The following is a 19,634-nucleotide window of genomic DNA, read 5'->3' on the forward strand; positions in this document are numbered from 1 at the left end:
TATTATATTATATTATATTATATTATATTATATTATATTATATTATGTTATATTATATTTTATTATATTATATTATATTATATTATATTATATTATATTATATTATATTATATTATATTATATTATATTATATTATATTTTTCCTCATGGTTTTCTTTAACTTTCAATAAAGTTGTATGCATAAAGTAGTTTTGTTTTCATGTGCTGCAAGCATAATAATAGTCTTTTCACAGCACAAGACTTGCGATCATCGATTTAAATCTTTTAATACCCAAAACTAAAATGAATTCTTCTTGTGTGTGTTTCAAGTTCTATATGGAACACTCATTTAATCCTTTTTTTCTTCTTTTTGTATAAGTGGCCCAGGAATTGTGGACCAATTTTGTTGCTGTATCAACTCCTACTGCAGTACAGTATGGTTCAAAGATAAATTTAATTTCCGACTGGTCAGAAATAAGTGTTTACTGAATTTACAGTTATGATTGTAGCAGCATATAGTATAGATCATTCAAATCTCAAGAATATTACCTTACCAATGGTGTATAACATGTAGGTATTTGGAAGAGAGACTGAGTAAAATACATATTTATTTGTCATGTCATTACCACGGGACGTCTGGTATCAATGGGTTAAAATAAATAATCACATTTATCTGTCTCTATCTTTCTTTTATTATGCCGATTACAGATTCATATAATTTTTAAGCTCATAGCCCTCAGGTGGGGGACACAGAGCTCAAAAATTTAACAAGCTTATAAACTAAATTTAAGGATTTCCTTTTGATCTGAATCAGTTGGTAGTTTAAACAATGGCTTAGAGACCAGCAGAGCTCATAGAAGTTGTACAGCAGAACAAATCAGCAAATTGATTAAAGCTTCTTTGTGAACATTTATTTGGAAATTTTCTTAATCTTGTGTATATTTAATTTTTTATTTATACTTTTTAAATGATCTATCTATCTATCTATCTATCTATCTATCTATCTATCTATCTATCTATCTATCTATCTATCTATCTATCTATCTATCTATCTATCTATCTATCTATCTATCTATCTATCTATCTATCTATCTATCTATCTATCTATCTGATCTTTTTTTCTAAGCTTTTATTTTGAACTGCACCGCACCGGAAGTTCTAGGTGGGTGGAGTCAGGGGTTTTTACTTCCTTGATGTCCAGCGTTGGCAGTGCTGCATGATGAAAATACTCACTATAATAACCTTATTTGCGTCATATTTGATAGCTAACAGCATTAACATTGAGGTGAGCTTGTCGTTTTTATGTCATTTTAATCGTACAGTCGTGTTAGCTTTCCTTCTGTTGAATTTAACCAGAGACATGGTTCTCTTGTTAGCTTTTTGTGCTATCATGGTACCTGCTAGAGTGCTGAGTCTGATAGCTTTTTTGATTCCGAGAGAAGCAAATAACATAAATGAATCTGTTTTTTTCTCATTTGATTACCAGGCTAGTGCGGGGCAGTTCTTCAGCAGCGGTCATACAAACAATTGGGCTGTTCTGGTGTGTAATTATCAGTGTGGACACGGTTAATTGATCTGTTTTAATGATGGGAGCAGCCGAAACTCATTCAAACTGGGTTGTCTGACCTTATCTATAAACAGGTGTGCACCTCAAGATTCTGGTTCAATTACCGACATGTCGCCAATACTTTGTCTGTGTACAGAAGTGTCAAGAGACTGGGCATTCCTGACAGGTAAATTATACTACTTAATCTGTCAAATTTTTAGCAAAATGGTAGTTATACAACTTGTCTAGTTAAGCTTTCAGAGCTGCTAAACCTGCCAAGATATTCCCTAAACAACTTTCTTTAGCTGCTCCACCTACTTGTTTCATTTAGAGTGCAGCAGCTAATTGTAACATAGAAGAAATTGAAAATGAAGGTCTGATCGGTTCCCCTCTCTATTCAGTATTTCTCTTAATTAGTTTATGTTTTAATTTTAATTATGTTTTCCACATGTCAAATTGTAAGCATTAATACAGCTCATCTGTTTCTTTTTCTTTCCTGCAGCCACATAGTCCTGATGCTGGCTGATGACATGGCTTGCAACCACAGAAACCCCAAACCTGCTACAGTATTTAGCCACAAGAACATGGAGCTCAACGTGTATGGTGACGATGTTGAGGTAGACTACCGAGGATATGAGGTCAGTTCACTTTGCAGTCCTGCACATTCACAACGGCTGCTTTTCATGCATAGTTTTTATCAAACCAATTAATTTTAACTAAGATTCATAATACAGCTTATTCATATTCATCCAATGTGAGCAGCTCGTTGATTGAGTGCTTAATAATGCAACTTATTTAGACACTGATCCCAAAAAGGAAAAAAAAAAATGCTGTGAATTATTTTAGAGTTTGATTAAAAGACACATTTGCCTGTTATCTTATACTGACCCCAGTGACCATCAGATGGATATAAAAAAAAAATTAAAAATATCCTCAAAGACATCGCCAGCTGGTTTATGGACTACAGATGAAGCTGTAGGTTTGTTATTTGGCTGTTGGCATCTTGCGTTTTCAAACAATAGAAGGATCTGACTAAGAATGACAAATTCATGTGGTAGCAACTAGCACCGAAAGGACTAAACTAGTTTCTTTGTCACTAAGTTTTAACTTATTTCTCTTAATATATAATAATAATAACTTATTTTTCTCTATAATAACTTTAGGTTACCACATCCTTTCAACGACCTGTAAAGTTTACTCTGTAACATACAGTATTCTGAGTTTCCAGATTTTAAAGTTCTTGACTGGTGTTTTTTTTTCAATGTGCTAACAGTTTAATCAGGTCATTTACAGTGTCCACTCAGAGCAATAGATTAAAACTGAACACAAACCAGTATCTTATGGATTTCAGGTGACAGTGGAGAACTTTTTGCGAGTCTTGACTGGGCGGCTTCCCGCCAGCACTCCACGCTCCAAACGCCTCCTCTCTGATGACCGGAGCAATATCCTCATATACCTGACAGGTATTTAAAGGAAAGATGTACCCTAGAAATTTCTCCTTAACCTTTGCATGCAATTCTCTGTGATCGAAGAACTGTAATTTCATCTTTGTGTATGCCATTTTCCTGTTTAATGTGCATTAGATTCTTCAGACCAACAACAGAGGAAGGATGCTAGCATTATCTTAATTAGCTTTAGTTATAATGTAAATAAAGAGAGCATCATTGAAAGGGTTTTAAAGGAAAATCATTTGACAAACACATTGCTAGAATACGAATGTTTTCCAGTCAAAAATTATATATTTTTTTGCCAAAGTTCTACATATCAGGACAAAACAAGTACTTTTCAGTGTGAATGCAACCTCAGATTATCTTACACCATGTAATTGTTTATTTATAAAACATGGGAAGCGTTATACAACCATATATGAACACTTAACTCCATCAGTCTACAGTGAGAAAGATTATTCACAAGTGGAAAAAATTCATATCAGTTGTCTGCGTTGCAGGGAGTGGCAAAGTTCACCCCAAAGTCTGACAATGCAATGCTCAGAGAAACTGCAAAAACTCTAAAAAACAACCCTACATCTTAGACTCTACAGGCCTCACTACTACAGGCATGTTAAATATAAAAGTTTATTGCAGTGCAATTAAACAAGTATGGCTTGTTTGGGAGGGTTCTTAAGAAAAACGCATATTAAAAACAATGGCAACACAGCTTAGGTTGCAGAGTTTGATCTGTGAAAATCACAAGACTTGTAGAACATTGTCCTTTAGCACCACATTTGGAGAAAACCAAACATATCAAACACAACATGTCAGCTCAAACATCTCATCAAATTGTTAAGTATGGTGGTGGAGGCCTGGGGCCTCATGTATGAATGCTGCATACACATCACAATGTTCCGTTGGCCATGATCCACGCAAACGTCGGGATGTTCAAAAAGCAACTCTGAGTGGATCTGTGTGCACTGCCACGCAGATTTTCGATCTGCTGGGAGAATGTGCTTACTCCACGCAAAGTCTTGTCACCTGACAGTAACAAACTACAAAGTAGAGACTCTCCTTTACACACTGGAATATGTTCCTGTAAATTTCCTAATGAGAAAAATGGAGTTGAAAAAAAATCTCCATGCATTTGAGCTCTGATGATTTACACCTAAACAACAAAAAAAAAATTTTTTCCTAAATGTATGGTTTGTCTGAGTCGTTCATTTCATCTCATTTCATATCTCCCTCATCACATTGCCAGTGACTTTCTGGGGTTTCAGCTCAGTATTGGTCAGTAAGGGATCAGACTTGGCAGCTTATTGCAGGAGTTTTGTCAGTTTTTTAAAATTTTTTATTACAGTTTGTTACAACTCACAGCAGTCTGCATGTCTTTTTAATAAATCATAAATGACACTGGATCAAGCTTTACTGCTCCTTGTATGGAGACTGCAGCATTATCAACATAAGATAAATAATCAAATATAATAAAATCACATCTTAAAGTCTAGACATGCTAGTGGTCCGATGCAAGGTGTTAGTTCTTTGATTGGTTTTCACAGCCCATTGCTTGGTAAGCACTCAGTGGAGGAGTAAAGACAGCCTAACTCTAGTTACCTTCTGAATAATAATCAGTTTTTCCTCCATCTAGATTCAGCCACATCAGTTTCATATCTTGTTAAATTCTTCTTCCTTTTTTATGTTTCTGATGAATTTCTCATTATTTGGACTAAAGGTTAAAATATGACATGGATTTATTTTCATTTGCAAATTTATTAATGGGAAGAGATGAGGTGGTCCAAGCTGCGCTCAGTTTCAAGTCAGTTGTGATATATTAAGAAAAGATGCAAAGGAATAAGCGTACACACAGATTCAAACATCTTAATATTCTTAGATGTGCTTACTTTACGCTATCTTTCAGTATGAAAGCTATGCAGTCCTTCGCACATGAGGCATCTGATGATTTGGGTTTGTTTGGTCACAGGACCTGCACACCTTGCAGTCAGTGAGTCATCCATGGACTCCTCCGAATTCTAAAATATTCTAGAGTCAAATGTGGGACCATCTGTCTGACTGCTAAGTTCCCCTGAAACTTGGTCATATAACAGAGCAGTGATCCAAACACAGCAGGGCATCTACAACAGAATGGCGGCAAAAGTAAAGAATCAAGGTGCTACAAAAAGTTCAAACCCCAACCTGATTGAAATGCTGTGGAGGGACCTTTAAAAGAGCCGTGGAAAAGCAAAACCCCCAAACATTAACAAATTAAAGCAGCACAGCAAAGAATAGTGAAACAGTAAACATCTCCTGAAGGTTGTTATACAAGCTAATTAAAACTATTTTGTTTTTCCACACACAGTTTTTGTTAAAAAGCATACACACACGTAAAGTAATTATAATTTTATTTAAAGTTATTTGTGTGTCTTAATGAGTATAACTTTAAAACTGAAAGAGGTGTTCTTCGTCCCACATGGGACTGTAGATGGAAAAAAAACATCCATGCTTTGCTGAAAAGACACTTTGTAGTCAACACCTCTGCTTTTTTTATGTAAAAACCCAAAAGAAATAAAATTGAGAGCTTAATTTTTATCCAGCCATCTATTTATTTTCACCTTCATATTTTCAGTTGTTTCTCTGCCACCCATTGTCAACTAGTTTTATTTGTATTTTGTATGATATAATTTGTGTTATAAATCAAAGATAAATGAAGTATTAACTGTGTGTTTTATTAACAGGCCATGGCGGGAATGGTTTTCTGAAGTTCCAGGACTCGGAGGAGATCAGTAACGTGGAGCTGGCTGATGCTTTCGAACAGATGTGGCAGAAAAGAAGGTGAATAAACTTGAAAGCAGTGATCAAACGCTAAGGTGCTTTACTTTAAGAAGTTGTTATTCTCCTGCTGCATGTCCACTTTATTTCACCTTTCTTTTCCGTGAGGGTGTGTTAGCTGTGTAGCAGCATTAAACCTAGCAACCTATGGTCAGGTGGATCTTTTGGTGGAGGATCTCGTGGGATTATGCCATGAAGCTCTTCAGTAAATCTGATCTACAAGTCCATTTGGAATTTTTTATTCCTCTCGTCATATGAACTCTTTTGTGTCTATTTTGGTAAATCCTGCTGATTGGAAAAAGTAGGATCGTTGCAAAGTGTCATTTCTGTTAAATAACTGTACTAATTCTTAAATGAAACATATGTAAGATCTACTACGCTGCACGCTAAGCATCCCCAAGAACAGATCTAAGATTTTGCCATCCCTGGTCACACCCAGGCAAAATCAGTTTGGTCCTATGAGGGCCGCAGTCCTGCAGGTTTTCAGTGTTTCCCTGCTCCAACACCACTGACTCCAGTTAAATGGATCCAACAGCCTATGAAGTTCTGCACAATTACTCATTAATCTGTGTCATGTGTGTTGGAGCAGAGAAAAACTGAAAAACCTGCAGGACTGTGGCCTCGTGGGACTGAATTGAATAACCCTGCCTCAGTACAAATGACACATTATAGGTATTTTAAAGTTGTTAAAGAGTAACTTTAGTTAAGTTGCATAAGGAATGAGGAATGATTAATGAGGATAAGGACCTGTGACATCTGTCGTAATAAAAGAGCGATAAAAAGTGATAAAAAAATTTATATATATATTTATATAGATATTTAAAATTTTAGAGTTATTTTGAGATTCTGTTTTCAATGAAAAGAGTTATATTAGGTTGTATTTCTGTCAGTAGATAGCATTTATTGCTGCACACACACTGGACATGTTAATGCTTTTTGCAGACAAAGATAATTACTATAAATTTGTTTTTGTTCCGTTTATATTTTCAGAACAACCGGGCTAGAAAATCACCTGTTCAGTTATTCTGGAAATTGTGACCTTTTAGAAAATTGAAACAAATTGGGTGAATACCTGGCAGACTAATTGGATAATTGATTCTCTTTTTCTTATTCAAGTTATATTAAATGATGCTTTAATGGAATTATAATTTATTTTTGTTCGGGCTGCAGCAGCAGTTATTATCTGATTTTCAGCATCACAGCTGCTTGTAACGCAAGCTGATGCATTTGTAGTTTTTTTTTCTTTTTTTTTAGCTGTCCAAATAATACGCAGATTTTTTTAAGTGCTAGAATTTGATAAAAAGGAAAAAGCAGCAAATCTCAAACCATGCAAGAAAGATTAACTTATAAATCAATCCATACATTATTTCTGCTGAAATTGTCTTGTATTATCTTGGAGAACTGATATTACTGAGACGGGTAATTAGGTTTAACTTTCCCCTCTGGTTTTAACGGTCATATCTTGGCAGGTATGAGCATGATCCAGCTCACAAACTTTATCCAGTGTTGTTTGAAGAATACTACAAAAATATTAATATTGATAATCACGTTTTAACATATTCACATTGTTAAATAGCTGCTTAAACTCCTCTACTCATGTTACACATCTAATATCACTATAACAGCAAAGAAGTATTCGGCATATTCTAGTATGAAATCTTAAAGAGGCTTTCTACTGGCTGTAAATAGGCTGTGGTGCTTCTTAAAGTGCTGCTGTGGAACTGGGATCAGTAAATCACAAGTCACTAAATGAGCTGGCACCTTTCTGAGGCCAGTGCCTCTATTGTCCTCCAAACCAATCATCATCAACAAGAGTGTGTCTGTGTTACAGTCAGGCCACAGGCTACTGGATTAAAGCTTAGTGAAGACAGCTTTGAGGCTGATGTGATAATTGTAGGCTTGAACTGCCAAATTACAGCCACATCCCTCCATTGTCCCCAGACCTTCTCCATTCAGGCAGCTGGATTTATTTATTTATTTTTTTAAACAAGGGAAAGACACTGTTGTGAAATTTGTCTCTATAGAGGAGAAACAGGAGGATAGACGGAAGGGAGTGGATAAGATGCTGTGTGGGAGTGTTAAGAGACTGAATGGAGCTGGTTTTACTTGGTTGCCATGGTAACTGCAGCATGAAAGATGGTTAGGAGGTTGGTGTGATAACAGTTTATGGGAGCAAATGGACAAGTGTTATGCCAGTTGTGTGTTGTCTGATTTGATTAAAAAAAATGACTGTGTGTGCATCCAGGTACAACGAGCTGCTCTTCATCATTGACACCTGTCAAGGCGCCTCCATGTATGAGAGATTTTACTCTCCGAACCTCATGGCTCTGGCCAGCAGTCAGGTTGGAGAAGACTCCCTGTCGGTAAGTTACTTCCTGTCAGAATTTATGCAAGGTTTAATTTAAGCCATCCATCAGGTTGCCATATTTTCATTGAATGAGGAGGTTAGACTGTATGTTAAAACAAGATGTCAAAGAGCCTGGTATACCACTGGTTGGTACTACTTGAAGTTTAGTTTTTTTTTGTTTGTTTTAATACAGAAAATAATCTTTCCAAAATTTAGTTTAAACAATCTTCAGAAACTAGACATAGTATATTAGGTCAGCGTGATCAGTTTTGAAGTTGGATGTCGACCGCAGGGTTTTTCAGGGGTCCTTTCCTCGGCTCTATTTCAGCTGGAGGAACCAGGGCTGAGTCAAGAGTGAGTGTGGAAGTAAAGCCTACTAAATTGCAAGCATACTATTTAGTCCTTTCTGTCTCAGTCTTCTCAACTTTGATATCCACAAAAACTTGTGAAGTATGTCCAGCAGCCAATCAGCCGGTGAGACGGAGCACATCGAGAGGCGCGGTGGCTCAGCAAAGTCCAGCGCAAATGAGGAGAGAGAATTCGGATTGTGATCAGTTCTTATTGTTTGGTAATGGTTATGTTTTGGTTTGTGTAGCTGAGGCTCAAACTGCCTCCACATCAAATAACAGAGGCAGGAGCAGCTGGCACAACAACGGTGTGATTTAATACAAATAAAACATGAAACTGATCATTTTACAGCTGATAAGTTCTAAGATACAAATAACAACACCTGAAACTTGTAAAAAAACAAACAAAAAAAAACTAGCTTGAACAGATTTTGAGTTAAAACAAACGACTTGGTTTAAGTTTTGTGTTTAGGCAGTTCTGATCAGCATGACACTCCTGATGCTCCAGCAAGGACTTTTAGAGGTGTGACACACCTTCATTTGCTAAATAACCAATCTTAGATTAATTGGAAAAGTAAACAAACTGGGGTTTAACTTACCTTTAACTTATAAATACTTGAAATACAGATGTCTGTAAATATTTACTTCACTCTGCTCAGACCCCACACACTCACAGTGAAACCTGATCTGCATTTGACATCTGTTTCTTATCCACATGATGCAAGATCACACACTCTGCCTTCTCTCATGTGGGATGTTTAAGGACTGGGGCAAGAAGGGAGTCGTTTAAAGCAGATTTATCAAAATACTGTCCTTTAAATGTCATATCACATCAGTTATCTTGTTGAGATCTCCACATTTATACAGACAGCTTTCCTTAAAAACATACATGAAGCAATCGTAACATCAAACTAATTGTAGGCACTTAATAATCTCATCTTCTGGTTGTGTTTTCTCTGCTATAGCACCAGCCAGATTTGGGGATAGGAGTCCATTTGATGGACCGTTACACCTTCTACCTGCTGGAGTTCCTGGAGGACATCCACCCTGCAAGCAAAGCCAACATGAATGATCTGGTGAGGATGTGTGTGCATTTTTTTCACAGCTTCTGTGAAGTTACTTATTCTGAAATAAATCAGAAGAGTTCAGGACCCCTATCAATAAATCATTCTTTTAAAAGGTGCGCTCCTTTCTTTTTGGGCATACCAGTTACTTTGGCCTTTCTCTAACAGCCAGAATCACAGGTTGTATGTAGATTTTCATTCCTTACTGCACATGTCAAGCAGCCTGTATTCTATCAGCTGTTATTCTGTATACATGTTCTTCTCTGGTACCTGTGGGAAACAGTTTTTTATCCACGTTATAATGTGCAACAACTTGCTCTTTATCTTTTTTTCCTTTCCTCCAGATATCCTTTTGTACACCACACGTCTTGCATCCAAAGTGACAGAATATGCTATTATCTTAATGATGATGATACAATGGCCCACATTCAGAAATCAGTTTTATGTACACACCGAGATACTGAATAGGGCCATGATCTGCCCTTGCACGCTGATGACCTCATCACACTTTTTTTTTGAAGATTTTATTTAAAGTTTTCTCAAGGAACGAAGGTGTGATTATAATAGCTTAAAAAAAATTGCCTAACAAGCAAATAGTTTCCAATAAAAATTGAAAAATGGATAACTTGTTTGTTCAGTGTTAGAGGAAGAAAAAAATGTTAAGGAGTTAGTTTTCAATTTACATATTTCAGTTTGTTCAACTGATTTCTGTATATTTTACAGACAAGAGTTATTGTAAAATTAATTGCTACTTGCACCAGTTCATGCAGGCAAGTTAATCTGCCGGATCCATCAGGTGTCATAAACTCGTGGTCCTGAGGGAGTCAGATGAAAGTCACACTGGACTCGTGCACACTAGAAACAGAATGTCTGATACTGGTCACAGTTGTTTGCCTTTGACACATGACGGTGGAGATGGTGAGTACAGGTTGCTCTGGGCCATGACTCAGTTTCAGCAGCATCTCCCCTTTCATCCGTTACTCTCCTGCAGAGATCCACTGGGCCCGGGGGCCGCTCTTCGTCTGTAGCTGCAGGAGTTATACTTAAAACACCTCACTTCATTATTCAGCCAATGCACTTTTATTAGTGCTAATTATTTGTTCAGTTTTTTCAGTTTTAATGGATGCAATCTTTGTTCTAGTCCTGTTTTGTGGAATTAGGGATCAATGCTAATTGATTTTCTTTTTTAAAATCCACTCTGAAAGGGTTCACCCTTTGGTGAAACTGCTTTCGCGATCACTTGGATTACAGAGATTTATGTTCACCTTGGATTTATTATTTAAGGTTTCTTTTCAAACAAAGACAACATGCTTTTTAGCAGAGTTGTAGCTAAGATTAAATAAACAGTAAAACACCAAGAACTGAAAGATGAAAATAACAAGAAACACAGTAAGGAACTTAGTCTTGTTTGGCACAGCTAGCTATAAATAAATGTGTGTATTCCTATTAAGTTTTGTTTTGTTTTTCTTTCCCTGTTTGCTCAGTTCAAAGTCTGTCCCAAAAGTCAGTGTGTGTCCACTCCGGGCCACCGTACTGACCTGTTCCTGAGGGATCCAGGAAGTGTTCTCATCACAGACTTTTTTGGAAGTGTCCGAAAAGTGGAGATCACCATGGAAGCCATAAACTTGACCGACCCTATAAAGCAAGTGGAGGAGAGGTAAATTTATCCCACTCTAATGACAATATGGTGACTTTTGAGGAATAAGTTTATAAACAAAAGTAAACCAATTTAGCCGTGCAACATCTGCAACAATCTCCCATTCAAATTGCTTTTAAAAAACTATTTGAAGTGTACTTTTACTGGATTTCTCCTTGCATATCATATCTTTTAGTTAAGAAATGAACTTCATATTATAACTGTGCAGAACACAGCCGTATCTTAAAGAAGCTACAAGGTTGCAGCATCACAATACAAAGAAATAGCACCTGCAAGTGTGTGGAGAACATTTTTTACATCAAGTTCTCACAAGCTCAGACTTTCAGTGTTTGGAGTGGTTTAAGAAAAACCTGGATTAAAAAAAAACCTTAATTAAGGTCAGCTTCTGTGTGTTTAACTGAAGTGCCACAGGCTCAATTCGTTTTATGTTTAACTCCCAACTAACAAGGCTTTGATTTCAGTTTAGAACGTTTCTCATCGGTATATTGATTCTCCACTAATGATGTGTTGAGTGGCCTGTTTCTGGGAGAGTAAGCCACTCATTGGATGTCATTATGACTATTGTGTGGCTAATTCAAGAGCTAATTGTAAGGCTCATCGAAGACATGATTGTCTGAGGTAATTATACGGGTCTTTTAGATTCTGTTTACAGCTTTTTATAATCAGTAAAGAGCAGAGCAAAGGTTATAATTAGACTTTTTTTGGTGTGGCTTTTGGTTCTGTTCTATCAGCAGTTGCATTTGCTCTTGATTGTTTCTGGTGCGCCCCTGTGGTGAAATGCATGTATCCAGATCCAGTCTCCTATTGCTGTGATGAATAGACTTAGCCACTAGATGGCTATGTTGAGCTGTCTAAATTCTCTGTTGCTGGTGACTTAAATGTTTGCTCTCCCACTATGAAACACTAATCCCATTCTAAACACACAGCTAATGCATACACTAATAAATGAATGCATATATATGGCAGCTCTTCATAAACTGAGTAACTGGGCTGTGGTTAGGATCTAGTTTCCCATGCTCCACTGAAAGTAAATTAAAACTTTACTCAAGCTAAATCCCCACACCCCCACTCCCATTCAACACTAACTGTAATTAATTTTATTAAGTTAGGTTTAATTAAACCACTGGGGGGCATTAAAGAATTCAATGTGACTGGCTACTAATTACTAATTAGAGGCAAATACAATACAAATTTTAGTCATTGGCTGTTTTCACCCCAGGCTGGTTAGCCATTGCACAAAGCTTCCTCTATTGCTTTGTTATTGATTTAGGCCAACACATTAGGTCTGCTACAATGTAAAAACACAGCACAGTTGTTATTGAGCTAACTGCAGCATTAATTCAGGCCTAGAGAGATGTTTCATCTCCATTTCTGATGCAAGAATCCAGCAATTCCCTGATTCATTTGATGTTTAACGGAGCAAAGTTTACTGAAGCACCAAAGCACCGGGAGCATCTCTCTTACCTCTAAGAATTATATATATATATAAAAAACACTTTTGTGAAAGTTCAAAGATCTTTGGAAGCCTATCAAGGCTTCCTGCCATGTTTTATGTCACATCAGAGTGTTCTGTGGCCTCATTCAATTGGTTGACAACGTAGAGGGGTGTTTTCTGTGCTGTGAGGAAATTTCAAACAGCACTTTTTACATGACCTCTCCTTAATTTGGTTATAGCAAGGACGATAAATAGAGATAAGTTGGTCATTAGCTTGCTAGTCAGGCCAGCTGAACAGTTCTAGGAAAGCAGATGTCAAAGGATTGTGTGGGGATTTTTCACTGTAAGCCCACATTTCCTCTTGTGTTTGGGTATAAAATATTGATGGGCTCAAAAGTCTTTGCTATTAGACCCTTTTTCAGGAAGAATACCATGGCTGGTAAAAGTTAAACAGAAGTGAGAAATGCAAGGAAATAGTACACAGCAGAGTAAAAATGCTTCGCAACTAACAAGCTAAGATTATTTGTCTGACGGCATTACAAAAAACATCTCAGTTGAAGTTTTGCAGAATAAAAAGTCCTCCACTAAAACCACTTGAAATATAAGTTGTTGGAGAAATTCTATTTGCTCCTCTAAACTGTGATAATACAGCCTACCCTAAGGGGTCAGGGACACTTGTAGTAAGTTTTGAAGATGAATGTAAACAGTATCAGTCAGTATACTGCACCTCACAGACTGTTCTGTTTGCAGAAAGTAAATTAACTTGGATGACTACTGGCAATAAATAGGAGAAGAAATGATTAACTAGAGTACCTTTTCTGAAGAAGAATGCTGTTGCACAAGCACAGGAACCTGCTTCAGAGTATGTGGAAGTATTTCAATTGGCTTCACCTTTTGCCAGCTGTTGGTGTGTCTCCTAAACCTGTAACTCAGATAAGGTGATAAACATCAAATTAAATTGCCCCATCCAAATAGTGGAAAATCAGCTCAGCTTTAAGCCATGATATGTAGAAAAAAATAACTTGTGAAGGGGGCAGCATGGGATGCATGCAGCACAGAATATATTTGCACACACTAGGGAGCACCAATCTCAACATGAAACATGCCAAAGTCATGGGGAGAAATTGAGAGATATGAAAGCAGAGACTGCTGATTACAAAGATGTCTGTCTCTCCACTGTGGGCAAAAACTCTATGAGCTGGCAGCTAAAGAGTAACAAACAAAAATAAATAAATCGGAAAGCATGTCTCATGTTTTACTCTGCTGTATTCTGCTATGATTTTGCAAATGTTTGAAATGAATCATGAAGGTCCTGGTAGTTTCCATGGAGATTTTTAAGGTAAAGTATTCAACCTTTCTTGGTTTTTTACAGAAAGTAATGTGGGTTTCTTTTGGGAAGAGATAACATTTACATTTTCTACTGTGTTCCAGATGATCTTACTTTGGCACAGTAACACATATCCCAATTCTGACATTTCTGTATTAGTCTTGCATGTCTCAGCTTTCTTTTGAGACAAAGATTATACACAGAGACCTTGTAGTTGTGAAGATACACCTTATTAATTTTGGGTATGTTATTTCAGATAGAAGGCAGAAAGGTATGGGACTTGTCAAGAAGAGGTTAATAAAAACAATAGATATCCCTTTTTTGGGGCGGGCAGTTGCCCATAAGACCAACTATGGGCAATTACAGTGTCTCAGAATGGTACTTGTATTTTATACAAACTTCTCAGTCAGAAACACAAGCGCTTATTCTTGCAGCTGTTAAGCAGTGGTCAGTCATGGTGCCCTTGCTCAATATGGGTTCAACTGCAAAGATTGGTGAGCATATAAATAGTAAACGCTCAAGGGGAAAAAAAGGCTCGGCTTAAAAAAAATAAAAAAAAGACATTTTTAAAACTTAATTTAGGCTCTATTGTTTGAAAAAAACACCTGTGCACTCTACTGAATTTCAACCACTTGCTTGTACCGTTGGAAAGTTAAGTTTAGTCAGTAAATAGAGCCACACTTTTAAATAATTTGGCAACACGTTTTTGATAACCGAATCCTTTGTTTGCCTTCTGGTGTGAGCTTAATTGGGAAACGGCATTAATAGTTAAAGTAGTAAACTGGTTAACTGTCAAAAAACAAATCAGCTTCCAGTTAGTCATTGAAACGAATAAACTGAACCAGCAAATTATTACCAGTAAAAATCAGTCCTTGCATTTTACAGTAATCATGTCAAGAGTAACATCAGGAGAAACTATTCTAACAATTTGGCATTTGTTTTAAAAAATATTGTATCCGCTGGGTTGTAACTTTTGCCAGCATTCAGGATGATCTCAGAAAGCAATCACAAAGAGAACACAGATCAGGATTTTTTATGAGACTTTTGTCCAGATGCTAAGGTTAAATAACAGTGTTTCATAAGACCTATAAATGGGTTTTGGAGAGCCCTTGGTGTCCCCACAGTTATTCCCTCGGAACAAGCTGTTATTAAATGTAGTGCTGCTTTAATCCACTTTTGTCAGCCCGTTCAGCCACTCGGACAAGTGGGGAAGGATAATTTGAGAAGATGGAAACATACCTGCTAACTCATTCTATAGCTGACATGCATTTCTAAACATCCTTTGTCTTTTTCCTCAGAGCATGCTCCATTAAGAAAGTGGCACTTGATGGAGAGTTTTTTTTTTTTATGAACACAGGCTTAACACTGTTATCGTGCTATGTAGTTACACACTTGAAGCCATAGGTGGTTGTTAACTGTAACACATCCTCCTGCGGGTTACGTGGTTCCCAGAATAATTACTATTGAATTAAAGCTAAATTCATACCCCATTGAATTATAAAGTAAGCTTAATGTAATTTGTGACCTGCAGCGCTGAACCGGATCTGCAAAAGCTGCTGGGCTTTTAACGGGGCAGATGTTAAAAGGAAAATTGTCTGACCTAAAGATGGCTGCTGGAAACAGCAGTGATATCAAAGCTGGAGGTAGGGAATCAGGGGCATCCACATCCATTAGAATCAGTTAAGTGGATTGAAAAATCCTCTCCAGAAATCTCTTCATGGAGAATAAAGTGGAAAGTGGTTGAATTGAATTAGAGCTCATCTCTTGTGCTAAGTTAAAGGAGTGGGGAGAGGCAATGCAGCCGTGAGGCATCAGTGCTTTCAGTGACATGTTTCTAGTGGCAGAAAGCACTTGAAGCTCATGGAGAGCTCAGCAGGATAACGTCTTCCTTCTTGCTGACTTACCCTGTTTTCTCCCATCTGTCAGAGAAACATCTGCCCTACCGCACTTGCTAAGTGGGGGAGCTTCGGCGCAGTGGAATCATATAGAAAAGAATAAAGGAGGGTGGTGAGAGAGCAAAATCCTGAAAGAGAAATGCAGTTCAAGAGTGAAGTAAAATAAAAAAAAAAGAAGGCAAACAGGTTGATTCACTCAGTAAGTGGTTGGAGAATAGTTGGGATTTAACAGGGGATGTAGCTCACTTTCAGTTTGTCTTTCATAGGGAGACAGCGACTCACTTCAACCTCCACTCAGCTGTGACATTTAGCCGCGACTGCTGTGTTTGACTCTGTATGAGATGTTAGAGGCTTCAAAATGTTAATAAAAAAAAAAAAAAAAATGGATGAATAGAACTTTTTATGGCAGTATATTCGAGTTGGTGCAAGTAAATTAATGTAAGGGGGTTTAGGTGTTCGGTATAGTGGCAAATTAACTGAAATTTACTTTTATAAATACTTTTTATGCATCTATTATTAGTCATACTTTTGCAGAATTCTTGGAAATTACACATTTTCCCTTTAAGGGGCGGCGTGGCTCAGTGGATAGTGTATAATTTAAAGCGCTTTGGGTATCATTCCAGGTACAGTAAAGCATGTATATAAACACAGACCATTTACCATTTAACAGATCATTTATTTCATTTATTTTTTTCTCATATAAATTCGTATTGGAGCTTCATATTTAAGTCAGCATAATGGACAAAGTTGTGTGTTTCTGTTGTCTGTAAATATCTGTTTTACAGGGTACAGGCTATTGCAATTAAGCTAAATGAAAACATAATAAAACACAAAGTGGTGACAAAAAAATGAATAAAAATAAAGAATAGCCACTTAAAGACTTATTCTGTCAGATGGTTTATTTTATTAAAACTGCATTTCAGGTTTCATTCATCATTGAGGAGTAGAAATGAGGCTGTATAAAAACCAAGATGTAATGTGGTGGTGAAGCACTGTAAATCAGCTAATAGCAGCCAGATTAATATAAAATATGTGAACATAAAAAAACATGGCAAAGTGCTGTTTGACTGACACAATGGATGAATTAGTAAGTATAGTTAGGGGTGGTGGTGGTGGGGGTCCAGTCTGAGCCATTATTTACAGACTAATCAGTTCTGTTCTATACTGGTAACCAGTGAAAGGAGCCCAGTAGATTTGTTCAAAAGGCTGATAGTACACTATGGTTTCGTTCTGGTTAGCAAATCCTATGGGGATAAAAAGCAATCTTTGTTCTCAAATCCTGTTTTCAATCTCTTGTTATTTCTAAGCTCATTCCTATCGAAGAATGAGGGGGGAAAAACAGGTCACACATCATTTATGTATATATATATATATATATATATATATATATGTATATATATATATATATATGTATTTCACTCTTTTTAGGAAATGTGCCACTCACTGCAACAATGGGGCTCACTGCCTGAATACGTTTATGGTTAAAAAAAAAAAAAAAAGAGTTTTTTTTTTTTTTTTTTTTTTTTTTGCTGAATCAGGAAAGCCCAGTGACTGGATAACCACTTCCATATAGAAAGTTTATTTATTTATTTTAACTGCTCATTACCAAATATGTAAGGATTTTCTTCACTATCCTTTAACCTGATGCTGAAACTCTGCTTGCTTTATGTAATGCACAAATAATTCACATGTAATTCACAAATGTCGTTATCTTTCTGAAAGGAATTCAGAGAAGGCCATCCTACATTTAAAAAAAAAAAAAAAAAAAATCTTGCATTCACAGATGCTGCCATTGAAAAAGAAGGAAAACATGCATTCATAGTAAATGCTTGGGTCGCAGCAGTAAGGCAGCAAGGACACAGGAGTTTTAGTTCAAAACTTTTTGTTAAAAAAAAAAAAAGAGTAAAATCCAAACTTAAAAATGCCAAGGGCACTATGCCCTGGTAAGAGCAACATAACACTCCTGGATTTGATCTGACTTTAGAAAGTCAAAAAGCACATGAAGCACAGCAGGATAAAGAAGACTGTCCATAACACCAACTTTCAGAAGATAACTTCGATCCTGGACTTTTATGTACATTTCAGCTGTTGGGAATCTTTTCTCCATTCCCTGAACACAGCAGATAGACGGTGTCAGTGGTTCGAATGATATTAGGTGAAAAAAAAATAACCAAGAGCAGATCACCCAGAGGCAAGAAGGGTCTGGAGTACAACTCCATTAACCTTCGATCTGGCTCATTTTAGAAGAAATGTCACTCTTCGGTTTAGGTTCAACGTTAGGACGAGGCACAAAACATATTTGTAGCATATTTGCAGAATTTTTGGGACACCGAGGCATTGTATGACCTTCCATTCCACAAAGGTAACTAATTAGCTTCTTACCAGAGGCTTTTGGAGGTCTGCCACAAAATCATCAGCTAGCTTAGCAGCCTCCAGGTGACACATTCTCAAATAATTCTCCAAATTAATGACTTTGCCTATGGCTTGAAAGGTTTTACCTTTTGACTGGATCCAGTTCCCACAGAGCTTCTTTAACCCGGGGCATAGTTCTTGTGGACTTTTCTTAAGTTTGACTTCCAGGGATCTGAATCTTTGCCTGTAGGTCTATGGGTTAACATTATATTAGTGGCAGTTTAGCTTTGACGTAAGAGTCAACAATGTTCATGTGTACATATGCACTTCTAGCTTTCCGAGTTACCAATGGTTTTCTGCAATGGTATACTATAGCCATATATTCAAATATGATGAAAAAGTGTTTTTCCATCTTGGTTTGTATTTGTGGAGGAGGGTGAAATGCAGGTGGAATAGCTGGACTGGGATCAGCTGTTGTTAGCTTAGACTGGGCCTGATGAGCAGATGTGAGTAGAAGCTTGTCAGATTCAAGTAGAACATAGCTTGCACTTGTAGGGTCTGATGAGGATGTTATATTAGTTTGAATTGGTGTTGAAAAGCTCTAAAATGCTGTTCCTATTAAGCTCACTCTGTTTTGCAAAACCATAAGTAACACAAAAAGGGGAAACAATATGGCTGCTACATTTAAAACCAACCAAAACAAAACAAGCTCCAAACACCCCTATGACATTGCAGCATGTGGTGCAGTCCAATAAGGATCAGAATATCAGTGATCAGCCCATGGCCGAGCCTTTTGGAGGAGACCAAACCCTAGGTTACTTAAAAGGAAAAGGACAAATATTACTACAACATGAGCATAATTTGACCTTGCCGTGTTAATGTATGGCTGCCACGTAAACACTGCAAGATGTGAGAAAAATAAACTCATATGTTAAAGACATAATGTGTTGTGTTCTGTGTATAAACGTTTGGAATTCTGACTGCAAAGAAAATTAAAATGGAAATACCCTGGTGGTGAGGTGTGGATATTTTCATATATGGCTGGTTTTTACAGTAAAAGGTCAGAACAGTTTGTGAAGATTCAGATTAAAAAAAAAAAGTCTCTAGATGTAAAACATAGTCAGGAAGGTGAGAAACTCAGCTTATTAAAAACTACCTAATTTGGTCACTTTGACAGAGAACTGCCCTCACTACTCCGTTTTTAATTCATGTGTCATAGAAATCACATGCAAGCAACATGCAGGTGGATATTTGCACTTTCACAAAAGTCAGATTGACCAACACTTTATGTTGAGAATCATCTCTGGTGAAGTTGGGGTGCAACCAACATTGATAGGGAATGAACTGAGTAGCCCTGGTTTATGTTATAAATAAATAAATAATAAGTAAAACTGATTAAAAGAAGACCACTTCAGAGCTGGCTGAGTAG

The 19,634-nt window shown here is 36.9% G+C and overlaps 1 protein-coding gene across 1 annotated transcript in view; it reads left to right on the forward strand.

The window, feature by feature from the left end:
* Window positions 1-1,155: 1,155 nt before the first annotated feature.
* The window catches only part of pigk (phosphatidylinositol glycan anchor biosynthesis, class K), a 41,351-nt gene continuing 22,872 nt past the window's right edge, over window positions 1,156-19,634 (forward strand). The window contains exons 1-9 of the mRNA XM_041992639.1: window positions 1,156-1,264; window positions 1,466-1,519; window positions 1,621-1,712; window positions 2,028-2,163; window positions 2,877-2,988; window positions 5,688-5,784; window positions 8,027-8,144; window positions 9,441-9,551; window positions 11,024-11,196. Of these exons, the coding sequence (XP_041848573.1) occupies window positions 1,196-1,264; window positions 1,466-1,519; window positions 1,621-1,712; window positions 2,028-2,163; window positions 2,877-2,988; window positions 5,688-5,784; window positions 8,027-8,144; window positions 9,441-9,551; window positions 11,024-11,196 (962 nt within the window). The 5' untranslated portion in view covers window positions 1,156-1,195. The remainder of the gene's footprint in view (window positions 1,265-1,465; window positions 1,520-1,620; window positions 1,713-2,027; window positions 2,164-2,876; window positions 2,989-5,687; window positions 5,785-8,026; window positions 8,145-9,440; window positions 9,552-11,023; window positions 11,197-19,634) is intronic.

This window comes from Melanotaenia boesemani, chromosome 8 (assembly GCF_017639745.1).
Source record: "Melanotaenia boesemani isolate fMelBoe1 chromosome 8, fMelBoe1.pri, whole genome shotgun sequence".
NCBI classification, from domain to species: domain Eukaryota; kingdom Metazoa; phylum Chordata; class Actinopteri; order Atheriniformes; family Melanotaeniidae; genus Melanotaenia; species Melanotaenia boesemani.